General features: G+C 38.2%; 2 protein-coding genes across 2 annotated transcripts in view; both read left to right on the plus strand.

Moving 5' to 3' along the window:
• The window catches only part of LAMB4 (laminin subunit beta 4), a 140,509-nt gene that overhangs the window by 69,330 nt on the left and 55,430 nt on the right, over positions 1–15,749 (plus strand). Inside the window, exons 18-21 of the mRNA XM_036760117.1 lie at positions 3,864–4,041; positions 10,057–10,200; positions 12,997–13,228; positions 14,272–14,429. Of these exons, the coding sequence (XP_036616012.1) occupies positions 3,864–4,041; positions 10,057–10,200; positions 12,997–13,228; positions 14,272–14,429 (712 nt within the window). The remainder of the gene's footprint in view (positions 1–3,863; positions 4,042–10,056; positions 10,201–12,996; positions 13,229–14,271; positions 14,430–15,749) is intronic.
• Positions 8,249–8,736, plus strand: LOC118850593 (60S ribosomal protein L26). Its single transcript, XM_036760118.1, has one exon. It carries the CDS (start codon positions 8,268–8,270, stop codon positions 8,703–8,705), a length of 438 nt encoding a protein of 145 aa, XP_036616013.1. The 5' UTR covers positions 8,249–8,267; the 3' UTR covers positions 8,706–8,736.

The raw sequence follows: 15,749 nt of genomic DNA on the forward strand, positions 1-15,749 counted from the left end.
CAGTAGATTCTTTCAATTTCTATTTTACCTTCTGGTTCTAGAATATCAGGACAGTTCTCCTTGATAATTTCTTGAAAGATGATGTCTAGGCTCTTTTTTGATCATGGCTTTCAAGTAGTTCAATAATTTTTAAATTATCTCTCCTGGATCTATTTTCCAGGTCAGTGGTTTTTCCAATGAGATATTTCACATTGTCTTCCATTTTTTTCATTCCTTTGGTTCTGTTTTATAATATCTTGATTTCTCATAAAGTCACTAGTTTCCACTTGCTCCAATCTAATTTTTAAGGTACTATTTTCTTCACTGGTCTTTTGGACCTCCTTTTCCATTTGGGCAATTCTGCCTCTCAAGGCATTCTTCTCCTCATTGGCTTTTTGGAGCTCTTTTGCCATTTGAGTTAGTCTATTTTTTAAGGTGTTATTTTCTTCAGTATTTTTGGGGGGTCTCCTTTACCAAATCATTGACCCGTTTTTCATGGTTTTCTTGCATCACTCTCATTTCTCCTCCCAATTTTTCCTCTACTTCTCTAACTTGCTTTTCCAAATCCTTTTTGAACTCTTCCATGGCCTGAGACCAGTTCATGGGTTTCTTGGAGGCTTTTGTTGTAGGCTCTTTGCCTTTGTTGACTTCTTCTGGCTGTACGTTTTGGTCTTCTTTGTCACCAAAAAAGATTCCAAAGTCTGAGTCTGAATCTGAGTCCGTTTTTGCTGCCCGGCCATGTTCCCAGCCAACTTCTTGACCCTTGAGTTTTTCATCAGGGTATGACTGCTTGTAGAGTAGAGAGTACTCTGTCCCAAGCTTGAGGGGCTGTGCTGTTGTTTTCAGAGCTATTCCTACAAAGCAAGCTCTGCCACACCAGTGCTCCTCCTCCCCCAAGAACAGCTAACCCGGACCACGAATCAGATCTGAGCAGCCTCTGCACTCCCACTCAGATCTGCCACTTAATTCCTCCCACCAGGTGGGCCTGGGGCCAGAAGCAACTGCAGCTGTAGTTCTGTAGCTGTACCACCACTGCTACCTCCAGGGCAGTGGCCAAACCCCAAACATCCTTCACTCTGCCTCAGCAGCTTTTCCCACTAACCTTCTCTGTTGTCTTTGGTGTTTGTGGGTTGAGAAGTCTGGTAACTGCCACAGCTCACTGATTCAGGGTGCTAGGGCCTGTTCTGCCCGGCTCCCAGTCTGATTGGTCCTGGCGAGGCCCATGCTGGGCTCTGTTCCGCTCCACTCCCAGCTCCGTGAACGATAGACCCTACCCAGTGACCATCCAGGCTGTCCTGGGCTGGAGCTATTCCATGGGTTTTGCAGTTCTGGAATTTGTTCAGAGCCATTTTTATCAGTTTTTGGATGGTCCTGTGGGAGTTTAGACTAGATGACCTCTAAGTTTCCTTTCAGCTCTAAAGCTATGATATCATGATCTAGCACAGAACACAATTTTTCTACCACCTTGTAAAAGGTCATCATGAGTTGCTGTGTCTAAAAAAAAAAGTCATCAGCTATAGGCAACCTTCTAATGATCACCTATTTTGTACCTTGCCAAGCTAGGTCCATCCAACTTGGGATGACAGACCATCACCAGACCAATATTCACACCAACTTAATAGAACCTGCCAGAGCTTCAATTACACTGGTATAGCCTTTAGAAAGCCCAGATGATCTCCATGTAATGATCAGGTATCACGGAACCCATTAGTGGAAGTTAGACAACTTTATTCTTGTTTATATGTCAATTTTTATTTCTCTCTCTCCTGAAAAAAAAATGCCGTACTACTAAATTTTTCTTATCCTCGGGTTCATCATGACCCTCAGAACATTTTTCTTACGTGCAAATGTATATCCATTCTATCTTGATCTTATATTGTTAGAATTGATTCTATGATTTAATTTTTTTCTTCTTATATCTACCATCTTCCCTCAGGATTTGTTTTTTTGTCAAATCAGAACCTGTTTTATGAGCTTGCTTTCTGAGTTGCTCTATGTACTACACTTCATGACTAACTTAGGACAATAATTCAACATAAGTACATTCTCTTTAATATTTCACGCTAGTCATTGATAAAAATTTAAGATAATTAAAAATGAAAGATTAAATAGTACTCCTCTGCTTAAGAATCACCATAGGATAGCTTCCCCAAAGCTTAAAAAACTATCAATCATTCTTCAGAAGTAATCCTCTTACTCACTATGCACCCATTTCACAGTTGCATAGCCCAAACCATAGTTTCTCAATTTGTTTTCATTCATTCCTTCATTTTGAGAGGCAGTATGATATAGTGGACAGAGTGATGGATTTATATTAAGGAAAACCTTGGTTCAGATTATGCCTCTGATACTTACGACTATAAGCAAATCACTTAAATCCTCTTATATAAAATGAAGAAAATAATAACTATAACACCTGCCTAATGGGGCTGTTATGAGGATCAAATGAAATAAAGTGCTTTGAAAATATTAAGGATTCTATATAAATTTCAGTTATTCTTATTTTATTAATGATAATTCCAAATTATCTGAAATTTCATCTGGTTGAACAATTTGCATGCTCGCGGCCCTGCCCAATTCTGACGTTACCATTAGGAGAGATTAAGTTTTCTGACTGAACTTAAGATGCATTTTACTCACAACAAAGTATGCTCAGTTTTGTAGAAAAATATCTTAAGCACACAGGCCAGTTAGTTTCTTGATATGTTTTATTCTAAGCACTTCATTTCTTGTCTTCATTGATTAGTCTTGTGCAATTTGAATTGGTTTCTTGTTGACATGTAAGTTGCTTCCTGCTGGATGCTTGCAAGGCTCCCTGAAATTGAAACTCTGGAACATCGTTATTAGGGTTATGAGTGAGTCAAACCAATGGTTCCTTTGTCAGTTAGGATTCTTTTGATTTGTACTCTGCCTTCAATTGTCAATATTTCTGGGTGACTTTTTATATGATTTTCTGAAATATGCTATTCAGATTCCTTGCTTCTTCATATATTTTCTAAGAGGCTAACAATTTCTAGACCATTACACCAGACTCCATATTCTAGCTTTGTTGCTTTTTTTTTTATCTTGCCACTTTTTGTTTCATTTTGTTGATTTTTCTTTCATCTCTTCATTTTTTATTCTTTTTTCCCACTCTAGTCTCGTGAATTCCACTGTTTGATTAACATTTTTCACTATATTTTCTACTTCTTAAAAATTCTCATATTCATCTTCCTGAGCTCTTTACTCAACAATCTTATTGACAGTTTTGCAGATACTAGATTTTCTTTTATATCTCTTACTATGATTTTATTCATCTCTGAAAGTTCTTATGGTATATTCATCCTCTGCTCTAGAGGAATAGCTATTGTAGTCTTGGTTCTTTCTACATATTTCTCCTCTATAATTTCTATATTTTATTCTATAACTTTATGCTAAAATTTCTCTTCTCTATAATATGATGTATTCAGACCTCTTTTTTGTTTACTCATTTCTTCATTTTAATTTTCCTGTGGGATTTTCCCTGTAAAGATTTCATTCCTTTTATCTTTCCTTTGTTGTGCTTTGTATTTAATTTGTGTAATTGTTGTCATTTTTGAGGTGGCATAATATTTTTGGACTCTACCATGAAATCTAGTCACAGTAGCTCTGAAAGAGTCTATTAAGTTTAGAGGGTTTGATATCTTAATTGGTACAGGAAACACCCATATCAATGAAATTACATATCCTTGAAGTATTGACATGTTATAGATTGATTGTGTTATATTTGGCATATATTGTAGAAGTGGTCAGTTTAAAGTACTAAAAAATGTTTAAAAAGTCATGTAAGGTACTTGCATACTTGAAAGAACCCAGAACAATAGATTATTAATTATATATTTATAATTCTTTTTTTGTATCAAAAGCTTGGCCTTATCCCCCAAATTGATTCAGTAGAGAATTTCTGCAATAAACAACATTTAGATGAACACCAGCTAAACAACTGCATCGAAATTGCTTCCAAACCACATCCTCAAATTTTGCCTGACTGGTGTGAAAGACTTATAGTTAGCATATCTGCTAGGATACACAATGGAGCAGCTGGTAAGTACTTGTTTGATAGATTCTACTTAGATATTCTTATCTTGATGTGCTTTTGAGAAAGGGAGAGCAGGTAGAATTTCTGTAGCAACAACTCCAAATATCTAAAAAAGGTAAAATCCTATCTATATATCCCAAGATTACTTTGTATAGGTTGTATACCATAGTTTACTACACTAACCAAATTACAGATCTTTATCTGCTCTAGAGATGGGAATTAGGAACAAGTTCATCCGGTATCATTCAGATATGAAGTGCTACACAAGCTGTTATTTCATAGCCTCACCATCACTAGTTTGCCACACTAGTACAAGGAGTGTTGGGGCTCACATCTGTGTAAGGAGAAGCCTGGACTGACACGGATACCCCCATGCCCAACAATGACCACAGAGAGAAAGGAGATCCTTGAACAAATACCGCAAGTACCATCGCCTTCCCCCATTGTGTCTGATCTCCCAACTCCCAGACTTCTCCAACTTCACTCTATTTCTTCACTAAGTACACTACCACCTCATTTCCTTACCTCCATGGCCAATCTCTGCATACACTCAAACCCCTCAAAGACCAATGCCCTTCCTACAATCTAGGTTTCATAAGTACCTAAGAAGAAATGAAGAAGGAGTAATTCACTCCCTATCTCAGCTATTTCTTCAGCAGCTTTGGAGGAAGCATCCCATCACAATGTGTCCAGTATTATACACAAGCAGTTTCATCATATAATATTCCAAGTGCATATACATTTATCTTAAGTTCTTAATCAGTAACAATATTTAATCCTGCACTCATTAGTCTGTTTTCTTAAAATTGTTAGTGTTAAAGTGACCTTAGAGATCATCTAATCCACTCCCTCATTTTAAAGAGAAAAATAAGACCCATGGATGTTAAGAGATTTCCCCAAGGTCATAGTTAATGATGGAGCCAAAAGTAGAATCTATATCTCCTAACTCCCAAACAGATGTTCTTTCCATCACAATGCACTGTCTCTGGATACCTGTATATAGATTATTTTGGCATAGGGGGGAAAGCTGAAAAAGGAAGTTGAGAGGGATTAATATAGGCTAATTAGACAAGACCCTTTCCTCCAAGAGGGAAGGAAACCTGTAGACAGGAAAAGCTAGAATGATTGATGAGTCCCTGAATTCTGCCCCTGAAAACAAAGGAATTCCACCAACCCTTTGCTTCTTATCTGCTCTGCTCACAATTGGTTTTCTAAGATATCCAGGATCTCCCTTCATTAGAAGTCTTGAAGCCTAGGTATCGATTGTTAGAGAAAGGGCAAAGGTAAGGGAAAGGTTAGACTAGACAACTTCTAAGGTCCTTTCCAACTCTGTGATTTCAAATATCCCTTAAAGAAGTTAAGAACACAGTTTTTTTTCCTGATAGCAAAAAAAAGGATGTTCCACATAACAACGAACTAAATAAAACAATTCTAATTTAGTAATCATTTATTAAACACTTAAAATCCAAAGCATTTTTTATAAATTAACAAATGGGTATTTTCCCCCTAATTCTTTCTATTCTTTGGAATCATGACCATTGATGTGCCTCATTCCAAGTTTTAACTATGAATCTTTGTCATAGTTTGGGTATATACTACAGTAAATTTATATTTCAATTGATTATAATTAAAAATAATTTTTATCTAATTCTGTCAGTTATCCCATCCTTTATGAGTAGTCATTCTACCACAGATGTTCAATGGTTATGTTTCACCATGTCATTTAAATATTTGGTGGATTGGGGGGAAAAACCCCACTGAATTTGGTCAGAAGACTTGCGTTTTAATCCCAATTCTGCCACATATTACTCATGTCACCTTAGGAAAATCATATAAATTCTTTAGGCCTCAGTTTTTTCGTCTATTAAATGAAGGGGCTTAACTAGATTATTTCTGTTTCATTCCATCCCTAAATCTTTGTTCCTAAGATCCTACTTTCTGCTCTGTTCACGCACATTCCCCCATATGTTGACCAAATGGCCCTAGCCCACCAGTGGGCAGCAGGAAGACAAAACAGGCCCACCTGAGGGAAATCATGACTCTACCTCTTCCCTAACCAGTCCTCACTGCCCCATTGACTAGTCCCCATCAGAAACCCACTTGTTGGGATATTGACCCCATATCCCTACCTTTGGTGTATATATCCCAGAGCCCGCTCCACACTAACCTTTCAACCTACCATCATCTGTTTGGTGTTCAAAGTCCTTCAAAATCTTCTCCCCCTTTTCCACTCGTTACAGCTCCCCTCTTACTATGTGATACAGTAATATTGGCCTCCATTTCCAGACTCCAGGAATTTTCACTGGCTGTCCCCCTTGCCCACAATGCTCTCCTTCCTCATCTCTGCCTCCTGGTTCCCTTAGCCTCAGTCAGGTCCCAGCTAAAATCCCCCTTTCTTTCAGAAGCCTTTCCCAATCCTCCTCAATGCTAATGCTTTCCCTCTTTATTTCCAGTTTATCCTGTACATGGCTTGTTTCTATATCATTGTTTACATGTCATCTTCCCCCTTAGATTGTGAGGTCCTTGAGAGCAGAGTCCGCTTCTTTTCCTTTCTTTGTGTCTCCAGTGCTTAGCACAGTACCTGAAACATAGTAGGTGCTTAATAAATGTTTATTGACTGACTGGTAAGGTATAATGTGGTCTGCCATTACTCCTGAATGTCCTTAGGGCCTTACCATCTACCCTACTCCCTCCCCTGCCCAAGTGTTACCTGGCCTTTCCATCGGCTATAAAAATGAATGGTCCTTTAAGTGTTGTCTCCTCCAGTTAGATACATATTCCTCAGGAGCAGGGACTATCTCAAATTTCTGTTTCTCTCCTTAATACTTAGGATATTATATGGCACAGACTGAGTGTTTTATGTTTTTTTAATTCTGTTTAATATCTCCATGCTCCATTAACCCATTGTCAACTTGAGTATTAGGTTATATCAAATACTGCTTCAGTGCTAATAAATTGACTGTATTCTAGCACCTCATTATCCAGGAGTTTGTATCACTTCATACTAATTTTGGCTTATACTTGTCATTAACGAAACAGATCAGAAAGTCAGATGGACTGTGAGAGGCAGCATGACGTAGTAGATGGTGTTCTGGACCTGATGTCAGAAAGACCCAGCTTCCAATAGGGAGGAAGAGGATCCTTACTGACTGGGTGACCTTGACCCTGTCATTTAACCCTCCTGAGTTTGAGTTGCCTCATCTGTAGAATGCAGATAATAATACGTATAGTACCTGCCTTTCAGAATTGTTTCAAGTTTCAAATGAGATAATCTATGTGAAGGTCTTTGAAAACTTTAAAGCATTGAATTTAGAATTCCTTATGATATACCCAGATGAAATATTTTGGATCTTCTGAAGACAACCTGTAAATATCTTAAAGGTCAAGATGAAGATCAAGTGCACAGTGTTCCTATAGCACAAATGGGGAATTACCAAGAGTAAGTACCTCAAGCAGATATGCTCTCCTCTTAGAGAACTTGACCCTGACCAGCCTCGAAGGCTACATACATTTGGGAACCCCTTCAAGCAGACGAATTTGTATCTGGACCTCAGAATAAACACAAACGACCCAGAGAACCAAATATGCAAGGGATCCCCAAAAGATGGTGTTATATGTCTCCACTTCTAAGAGGAAGGCAGCAGAGTCCTCCAATTGCAAACAATCATATTGGAGGAAAAGGACCTCCTGTACCTGCTGCACAAGCACAGCCAGATCTTATTAAGCCTCTTCCTCTTCATAAAACTTCAGAAACCACTAATGATATGGCAGTGGATGATGTGGTTGAGAATCATGTTGCAGACCAACTATCATCAGACATTGCACTGAATGCAATGGATTCTGAGTTTTCAACATCCTTTTCTCCAGTCAGTTTGCTGGAGCAACCAACCAATCACACAGAGACTCTTGGCCATGATCATTTAGGAACTAATGACCTTACTGTGGGTGAATTCTTAGAAAATCATGAGGAACCAAGAGATAAAGAACAGTGTGCTGAGGATAACATACCAGCATCTTCACTCAACAAAGGGAAAAAATTGATGCATTGCAGAAGCCACGAGGAGGTCAACATTGAATTAAAAGCACAAATAATGAAGGAAATTCGAAAGCCAGGAAGAAAATATGAAAGAATCTTCACATTACTGAAGCATATGCTTACAGAATGTTATTAAAGAAGCATCAAGGTTTAAAAAGTGAATGCTACTTTTTTCGGGTGGTCCAGCTCGCCAAAATGAAGTTCAATCCGTTCGTGACCTCAGACCGAAGCAAGAACCGCAAGAGGCACTTCAACGCGCCCTCGCACATCCGGCGCAAGATCATGTCGTCCCCGCTGTCCAAGGAGCTCAGGCAGAAGTACAACGTCCGCTCGATGCCCATCCGGAAGGACGACGAGGTCCAGGTGGTTCGTGGACACTACAAAGGTCAACAAATTGGCAAGGTAGTCCAGGTTTACAGAAAGAAATATGTCATCTACATTGAACGTGTGCAACGAGAAAAAGCTAATGGCACAACTGTCCATGTGGGAATTCACCCTAGTAAGGTAGTTATCACCAGACTAAAACTGGACAAAGATCGCAAAAAGATTCTTGAACGTAAAGCCAAATCCCGACAAGTTGGAAAGGAGAAAGGCAAATATAAAGAAGAAACCATTGAAAAGATGCAAGAATAAAATGGTCTGTTGTACAGTTGTTATTAAAAATGAAAATTAAAAAAAAATGTGAATGCTAATAGAGCAATTGGAGGGCTTCTTGGAAGAAATTCATCACAGATCCAATCAGATAAACCATATCAATATCAATTGAAAAGAAACTAGAATGTGGCCACCTCTTTCCCTCCCTCGCCCCAAACACAAAGTAAAAATATGACTGAAGGAGCACACTGCTGTGATCCTTGCATTCGTTTTTGACAAGTACTGTTGGCTATTTGAAATACTAAAAGCAGCAAGTCTGCAGATCCTGTTTCCATCATTTTACAGTGACCTTTCTTCATTTTGGTTTATTTTTATAATGTGAAAAGTATCACTTAAGAACATTTTTACTTAATAAACTAAAACACAAAAAATCTCATAGAAATTCTTGCTTGTCATTGACTCTTGCCTGTCAATTTCCCTCAGGTTCTATTTTCTTAATCCAACCTTCAAAATTGTCACCTCTGTTAAGGTTGAATTTTGCCAAAAAAGGAAAAAAAAGAAAAGAAAAAAAAAAGAAAAAGGTGGAGGGGGACTATTATTATCTAAAGCAAGTTCAAGTCTTACAGGCACTGAGGCAAGATATGCCAATTATTCCACCAATTCTGAGTTTGGCATAGAGTTTAATGCTACATTATGGCCAAAAGACAGACTCATTAAGGATAACAACAACAACCAAGGTCTAGCACCATATGTCTATTTACTTCAGCGTCAAACCCCACAAACCATATCATTCCTCCAGGCCTCTGTTTCCAGTCTAGATAATAACAGTAATAATAGCTAGCATTTGGATAGCACTTTAACGTTAGCAAAACAGTTTACAAATATTATCTCATTTTATCCTCACAACATCCCTGGTAGGTAAATACCATCATTATCCTCATTTGACAGATAAGGAAACTGAGGCTTAGAGGTCACATAGCTAGTAAAATGAGTAAGGCCGTATGTGAACCTAAGTTCCTGACTCCAGTCTTCCTGACTCCAGGTTCTCTCTGCTGGGTTGTGGTTCTGTGCATAGCTTCTTTTCCAGAACCAGACCAAGACTGGAATTCAAGAATGATGGTGAAACAGAAGCCTATGTTTCCTTGCATCCTTTGTGAGTGGAGGAATGTTCCACTGGTGGCTTATATATTCTCAAAAAGGCTGTAGTTAGAGGAGAAGTAGATGGGATTTTGTTTCTGTTCCAGGAGATCCAGAACTAGGCTGATGCAGGCCTATTCCTGTGTAGTTTGTACCTACTTGAGACTTTGCGGATCTCACTAAAAATCACCCAAGGAAGAGCTGCAGTGATTCTTTTCCTCATTGCTTCCCTCTCCTTTCTGTTTGCTTACAGCATGCCAGTGTCACCCTCAGGGTTCCATAGGGTCAAGCTGCAGCAAACTCGGAGGCCAGTGTCAATGTAAAGCCTACGTGGCTGGGCGCTGCTGTGATCGGTGTTCTGCGGGAGCCTATGGTTTGGGGCACCACGGTTGTCACTGTAAGTATCAAAGAACAAGTGTTAAAAATCATTCCTAAAACTACACACACAGACACAGACACAGACACAGACACACACACACACACACACACACACATTTTAGTCATAAACAAAGTGTAGTTGGATAGTTTACGAATTTTTTTTAAGTGAGATGGGTGATTTAGATGAGAGCGAACTAAATTATATATATAAGCTAGCTACATTGGTCAAATCTCAATTTTACTTGGCTAGAGACTTGTAACTAGGAATATTTGCACTCAAAGCAAGCTCCACAAACTGTATGGGTCAAAAACTATGAAAGAACTTCCCTCTCTGTCAATTATCTCCTATTTTTCCTGTACATATTTTTTTTGGCTCGTCAGGTCTACATTTGATTGTGAGCTTCTTGAAGGCAAGGGCTATTTTTTTGTCTTTCTTTGTATCCCTAGCACTTAATACAGTGCTTGGCACATAGTAGGCATGTAATATATGATTACTGACTGACTGGCTGCCTACCTGCCTCGTTGTTGGAGAATAGATCCAAAGTCAATTGGGGGTTGGTAAATTGAACGGTGACCCTGGAACACTGGCATGAGATCATTGCTTGGGAGGCTAACATTTCACCAAAGGCCTGCAAATGTTGTCAGCACCCTCCAAGGGGGAGGAGGGATTTTTGGGGAGGAGGAAGAGATGAAGATACCCTATGTAAAGGCATTATAGAAAGTCTGGGAGAGTCAGGAGTGCAGCCTCAAAAATAATGAAGACATTAATGGCTTGGGACTCTTCCTTCAAATGGAGGGTCTTGGAGGAACCACCCAATCAAAGGGAGAAGCCAAAGGAAAAAAGTACTTCCAGTTCATGAAATCCAAAGGTGGAGTGAGCTTCCAGAGTGATCAAGTTTCTAGGACATTGTAGACAGTCCAAAGAGTCAGGAGTGCAGCTTGGAATGAAGCATAAGCCCTACTAGACTTTAAGTTCCATGAGGGTAAGGATTGTTTTTTCTTCATTTTTGTGTTTCCCCTACACTCGTAAATATTGGTTAAATGATTATAAAACATAGCTCTCTGTTAAAAGCTTTAAAAACTTTGATGGAACATTGGTCCCTATTGTAATTTACACCAGAATCCATCTAAGAACTTCAGTCAGTTAAATTCCCCTTTGGGGTAGTAAGAACAGGGAGTTGGTGTACCCTTCTGGTAATTTTCTACTTAGGTAGAGCTTTCTATCCAATTAATGCCTAGCAAAAGTCACTGAGGACAGTTTGGATGAATAGTGTTTTAGACCCTTTTCCCTTCAGGTGATTGCCACTGATCAAATCTCTACCCACAAAGTCTGGTTCAGGGTATGACCATTTCTTGAGGGTTCTGCTTCTATCCTCCTTTCCTATCTCACCTTGAGTGTAGGTGGTGGAGGAAGGGTGAAGAAAACCTGAAGGTCCCTGGTATAGAGCCACATGTTTACTTGGTGATAATAAATTAAATTATGAAGGCTTTAGTCTATGCAAAAGTTCCCAGTTTTATGTGGCTTTCTTTCTTTGTGAGTTGGAAAGCTTAAAAACTACAAATTATAAATAAAATTCATAAAATGCCCTGAGCCCCCAGGCAATCTCTTGATTTCCAAGCTGTTGGGTTGGTCTCTCAGCAGTTGAACTTGGTATAATCAATTATCCACAGGTCCCTTGACTCTCTTAATCACACTCTACATTATATTCTTATTTTTATATAGAAATCCATTGTTTAAAAAATAAAATAACCAGCAAGCAAAATTTAAAACAGCAGAGAAACAATAATAAATGATGCCACCAGCTACATGCATGTGACAATAAAATAGAAGGGAGAATAAAAGCATGGGGTAAATTCACCATTGTTCCAGTGATTTTTTCAAATAGGCATAATTCTTTCACCCCCCTGCTGAATTTTCTTAATAAGCCAAGCAATATGCCATGGAAAGAAAAACACTTGAGCCAATACACAAAACTTAGATGAAGTCTTCCCAAGGTGTCCTATATCTGCTGCTGCTGCTACTACCACCTCTTACTCTCTTTAATTCCCTGTTCCTGTGTCTCTCTCCAGAAAGATTTAAAAACCACCACTGTAGCAGAAAACCTTGTCCTCCAATACGTAACACACAATAACAATTCTGTTTTTTCTAAGATGGGAAGAAATACAACTCCCTGGGGTCTGTAGTGATTTAGGTACCCTCACAAGCCTTATCAAGATGATCGTTACACAAAAAACTTACCTGAGTCAAACAATCATATTATCCAAATGTCATTTTATCAAATGAAGAATTGCTTCATTTGCATGTGTGGAAATTCACTCTGTCATTGAAAAAGTATGTGTCAGGCACTGTGTTAAACACTGGGGATACAAAGAATAAACAGCCCCAGAGAGGAGATTCAATGATTTTTTAGTCACCCCACAAAAATTGAGAAAATGAAAATAAAAAAGTAAGTGCCCTTCTACACCAACCTGGAAAATTCTGTATGTAAATTAGAATCTTCCTAGAGGGTTTATTCACATGTAATATTCATCAAGACTTTGTGGAGCAAAGAAAAATAAAATATCTAGAAAAATTGATTAACTTGGATTACCTAGAGGAAATTTTAAGTCGTAAGAAACTTGTTTTTCTCTTGTTTTCTTTCACTGAATCAAAAGGTATTGGATGTCAGCTTTGTATAGAGCACTTTGTTAAGTCTGACAACTGTTAGTCATTTTGATTACAAAATTATTTTGCCTATGTCTCATTATTCTTCTCCAAAAAAAAAGAAAGCAGCAAGTGAGACTACCCTGCATATTGTTTGTTTGTTTCATCTAGCATGTGAATGCCATCCTCAGGGCTCCAAGAGCACCATGTGTGATCAGGTGACAGGGCAGTGCTCCTGCCACAGAGACATTGAAGGTCACCACTGTGATCGGTGCTTAGCTGGTTATTTTGGATTTCCCAACTGCCGTCCTTGTGCCTGCAATGGGTTTGCAGAACTTTGTGACCCAGAGACTGGGTCGTGCTTCAACTGCAAAGGATTTACAGCTGGATCTAATTGTGAAAGGTATAGAATTGGGACAAATTGGAAAAAGCATGTTTCATTTTGCCTTTGAGGAACTGAGTCACTTCTCTAAAAGATCACTGAATAGATATTTACTTACTCAGCTGTACAGAGGTTAAAACACCTGTTCTAGAGGTTTTTGGCAGTCCACTAGCCCACCACTCAAATCAATAACCCTTTACTGTGCAGCCAACTATGAGCAAGGAACTGTGCTAGATTTTGCTATATAAAAGAAAGAGTATATGTATGTATGTCTATGTATGTATCTATGTCTACATCTACTAATGACCCTATCAAACTACTTTACTTTATAACAATGAAGAGAGGCCCTGAACCTATGATTTAATTGGTATGAGAACCTCTCAGATGAGGAAACTCCCTTTACCAATGCAAATTGGCATCTTCTCTGCATCTTATAGTCTTAGAGAGTTGCCTAGAGTGCCCAGAGGTTAAGTGACTTAACCAGGGTCATTACATGTCATTACATGTCAGAGGAAGGTTTTGAACCCCAATCTTCCTGACTTTAAGTCCTCCTTTTTGTACACTATATCATGCTTCCTCTCTTTATAATAATAGCTCACATTTATATAAGAATTTACCATTTACAAAGTGCTTTCTCCACAGCAACCTTTTAAGGTAGGTAGTGCTCAGGGTTACTATCCCTCTCTGAGAGGTAGAGAATCTGAGGCTTAGAAAAGCTAAGTGATTTGCCCATAGTATCTGGTGGAACTTGAGCCCAGGTCTTCCAGTGCCAAGTTCAGTGCTCTTTTAACTGAACCATGCCTATGCTATATTACATATTCCTAAAAAGTGGCACGTAATGAAAATGTTTGAAATTGAGACACTTGGAAAGCACAATATTTAAAGGACTTCATAATGAATATATTTGCAAAATGAAGAATCTTTTAGCAAAGTAAATAGTCATTCTCTAAATTATTATGTTTTTGGGGTCAAATTTTCTTAGGGCAGGGCACAATTGTGTTCACTTGTACATGTACTTCTCAGGTACATATTTTGATCTATCTCTAAGGAAATTTTCCAAATAGGTGCGTCGATGGTTACTACGGAAATCCTCTCTCTGGAAAACCATGTCTTCCTTGCCAGTGTCCCGATGTTCCTTCAAGTAATCAGTATTTTGCCCATTCCTGTTACCAAAATTCTTGGAATTTGGAAGTAATCTGCAACTGCCAAGAGGGTTATACAGGTATGGAATTTAGTTTATCCTATGTGTCTTTTCTCTTGTTTCACAGTCCTTGATTGTAGGCTGACACATGACCATAATTTCATCATTTATCTGACATACAAATGTGTGATGATATATATGAAATAAACTGATATGAAAAAGAGAAAAAGTTATCAAATTTCTACTTTATTGAGTTGAACAATCGTGTGAATCAAGAAATTAATTAAGGGAAATTTATCCCCCTCCAATGCAATAGCTCTGTAGCTAATACTCACCAAAAGACAGAAAACTAAGCAAACTGTATTCAAGTCAAATAAAGTCAATCTGTGTTGGTACTTCATATGTTTGAGTACCTCTTTCAGTGATGCAGATTGAAATCCTTCTCTGCTTATTATCTTGTGTGATTTTTACCCATGTTTTCCCATATAGTATCTAGAAAGAAAGAATGTATTTCATGATTGTTCTTTTTGGTAGCTGAGGTGTATCAATGTACTTTTCAGATTGCCCATCTAATGGTCTTCCGTTCTTGCTACATGACTAATCCCTCTCCTTTTCTGATCAAATTTTTCAATAATGTATTTATGCTGTTGCTCACATATAAGTCATCAGACTACAACTTGTTTTCACCTGCCACAATCTTTCCATTGTTCTTTGGGTTTGTCTTAATTCTTCTGAGCTCATGGTGTTTTATGATTCACAGCCATAGGCAAATTACCGGAGAATATTTGTATTGGTATCAGTAATGACCCTTTATGGCAGTAAACATATTGGGATCATTTCAAGCAGGGAACAGTTTTCCAAATATGATGAAATTTAATCTGTCCTTTCTTCTTCTTTGGTCTTGGGTTAATATCACTGTTTGTCTGAAGCATCTGCCCAATAGGTATAATGTAGATTAAATAATTCTACAGACTACATACTAAGTTTAACATCATAACTTGGGCAATATGCATTCTCCATCCACTTTGTTTTTCAAGTATGAATGGTTAGACCACAATCTGTCACATGTAGGAGAAATCTGGAAGAAATCAGTGGGACTGATCCCACCAGAACAATGATATCTACAAACAGATCTGAGATTTTTCCCCCGGGCCTTTATCTTCAGCAATCTGATAAGTTTATCCCTCAGTGTCTTTATAAGTTGCACATGGCTAATGTGGAAATATGCTTTGCTTGACTTTATACATATAATAGGTATCAAATTGCTTGCCTTCTCAAGGAGGTAGAGGGGCAGGAGAAAAGGAGAAAATTTGGAACTCAAATTTTTAAAAAATGAATGTTAATAAAAAATTCACATATGATTAGGAAATATTTAATGAAATAAATAAAATATTTTATTTA

Source organism: Trichosurus vulpecula, chromosome 5, assembly GCF_011100635.1.
Source record: "Trichosurus vulpecula isolate mTriVul1 chromosome 5, mTriVul1.pri, whole genome shotgun sequence".
Taxonomy (NCBI): domain Eukaryota; kingdom Metazoa; phylum Chordata; class Mammalia; order Diprotodontia; family Phalangeridae; genus Trichosurus; species Trichosurus vulpecula.

Coding starts and splice junctions, on each gene's coding strand:
- LOC118850593 (XM_036760118.1), top strand. CDS start 8,268: ATGAAGTTCAATCCGTTCGTGACCTCAGACCGAAGCAAGAACCGCAAG.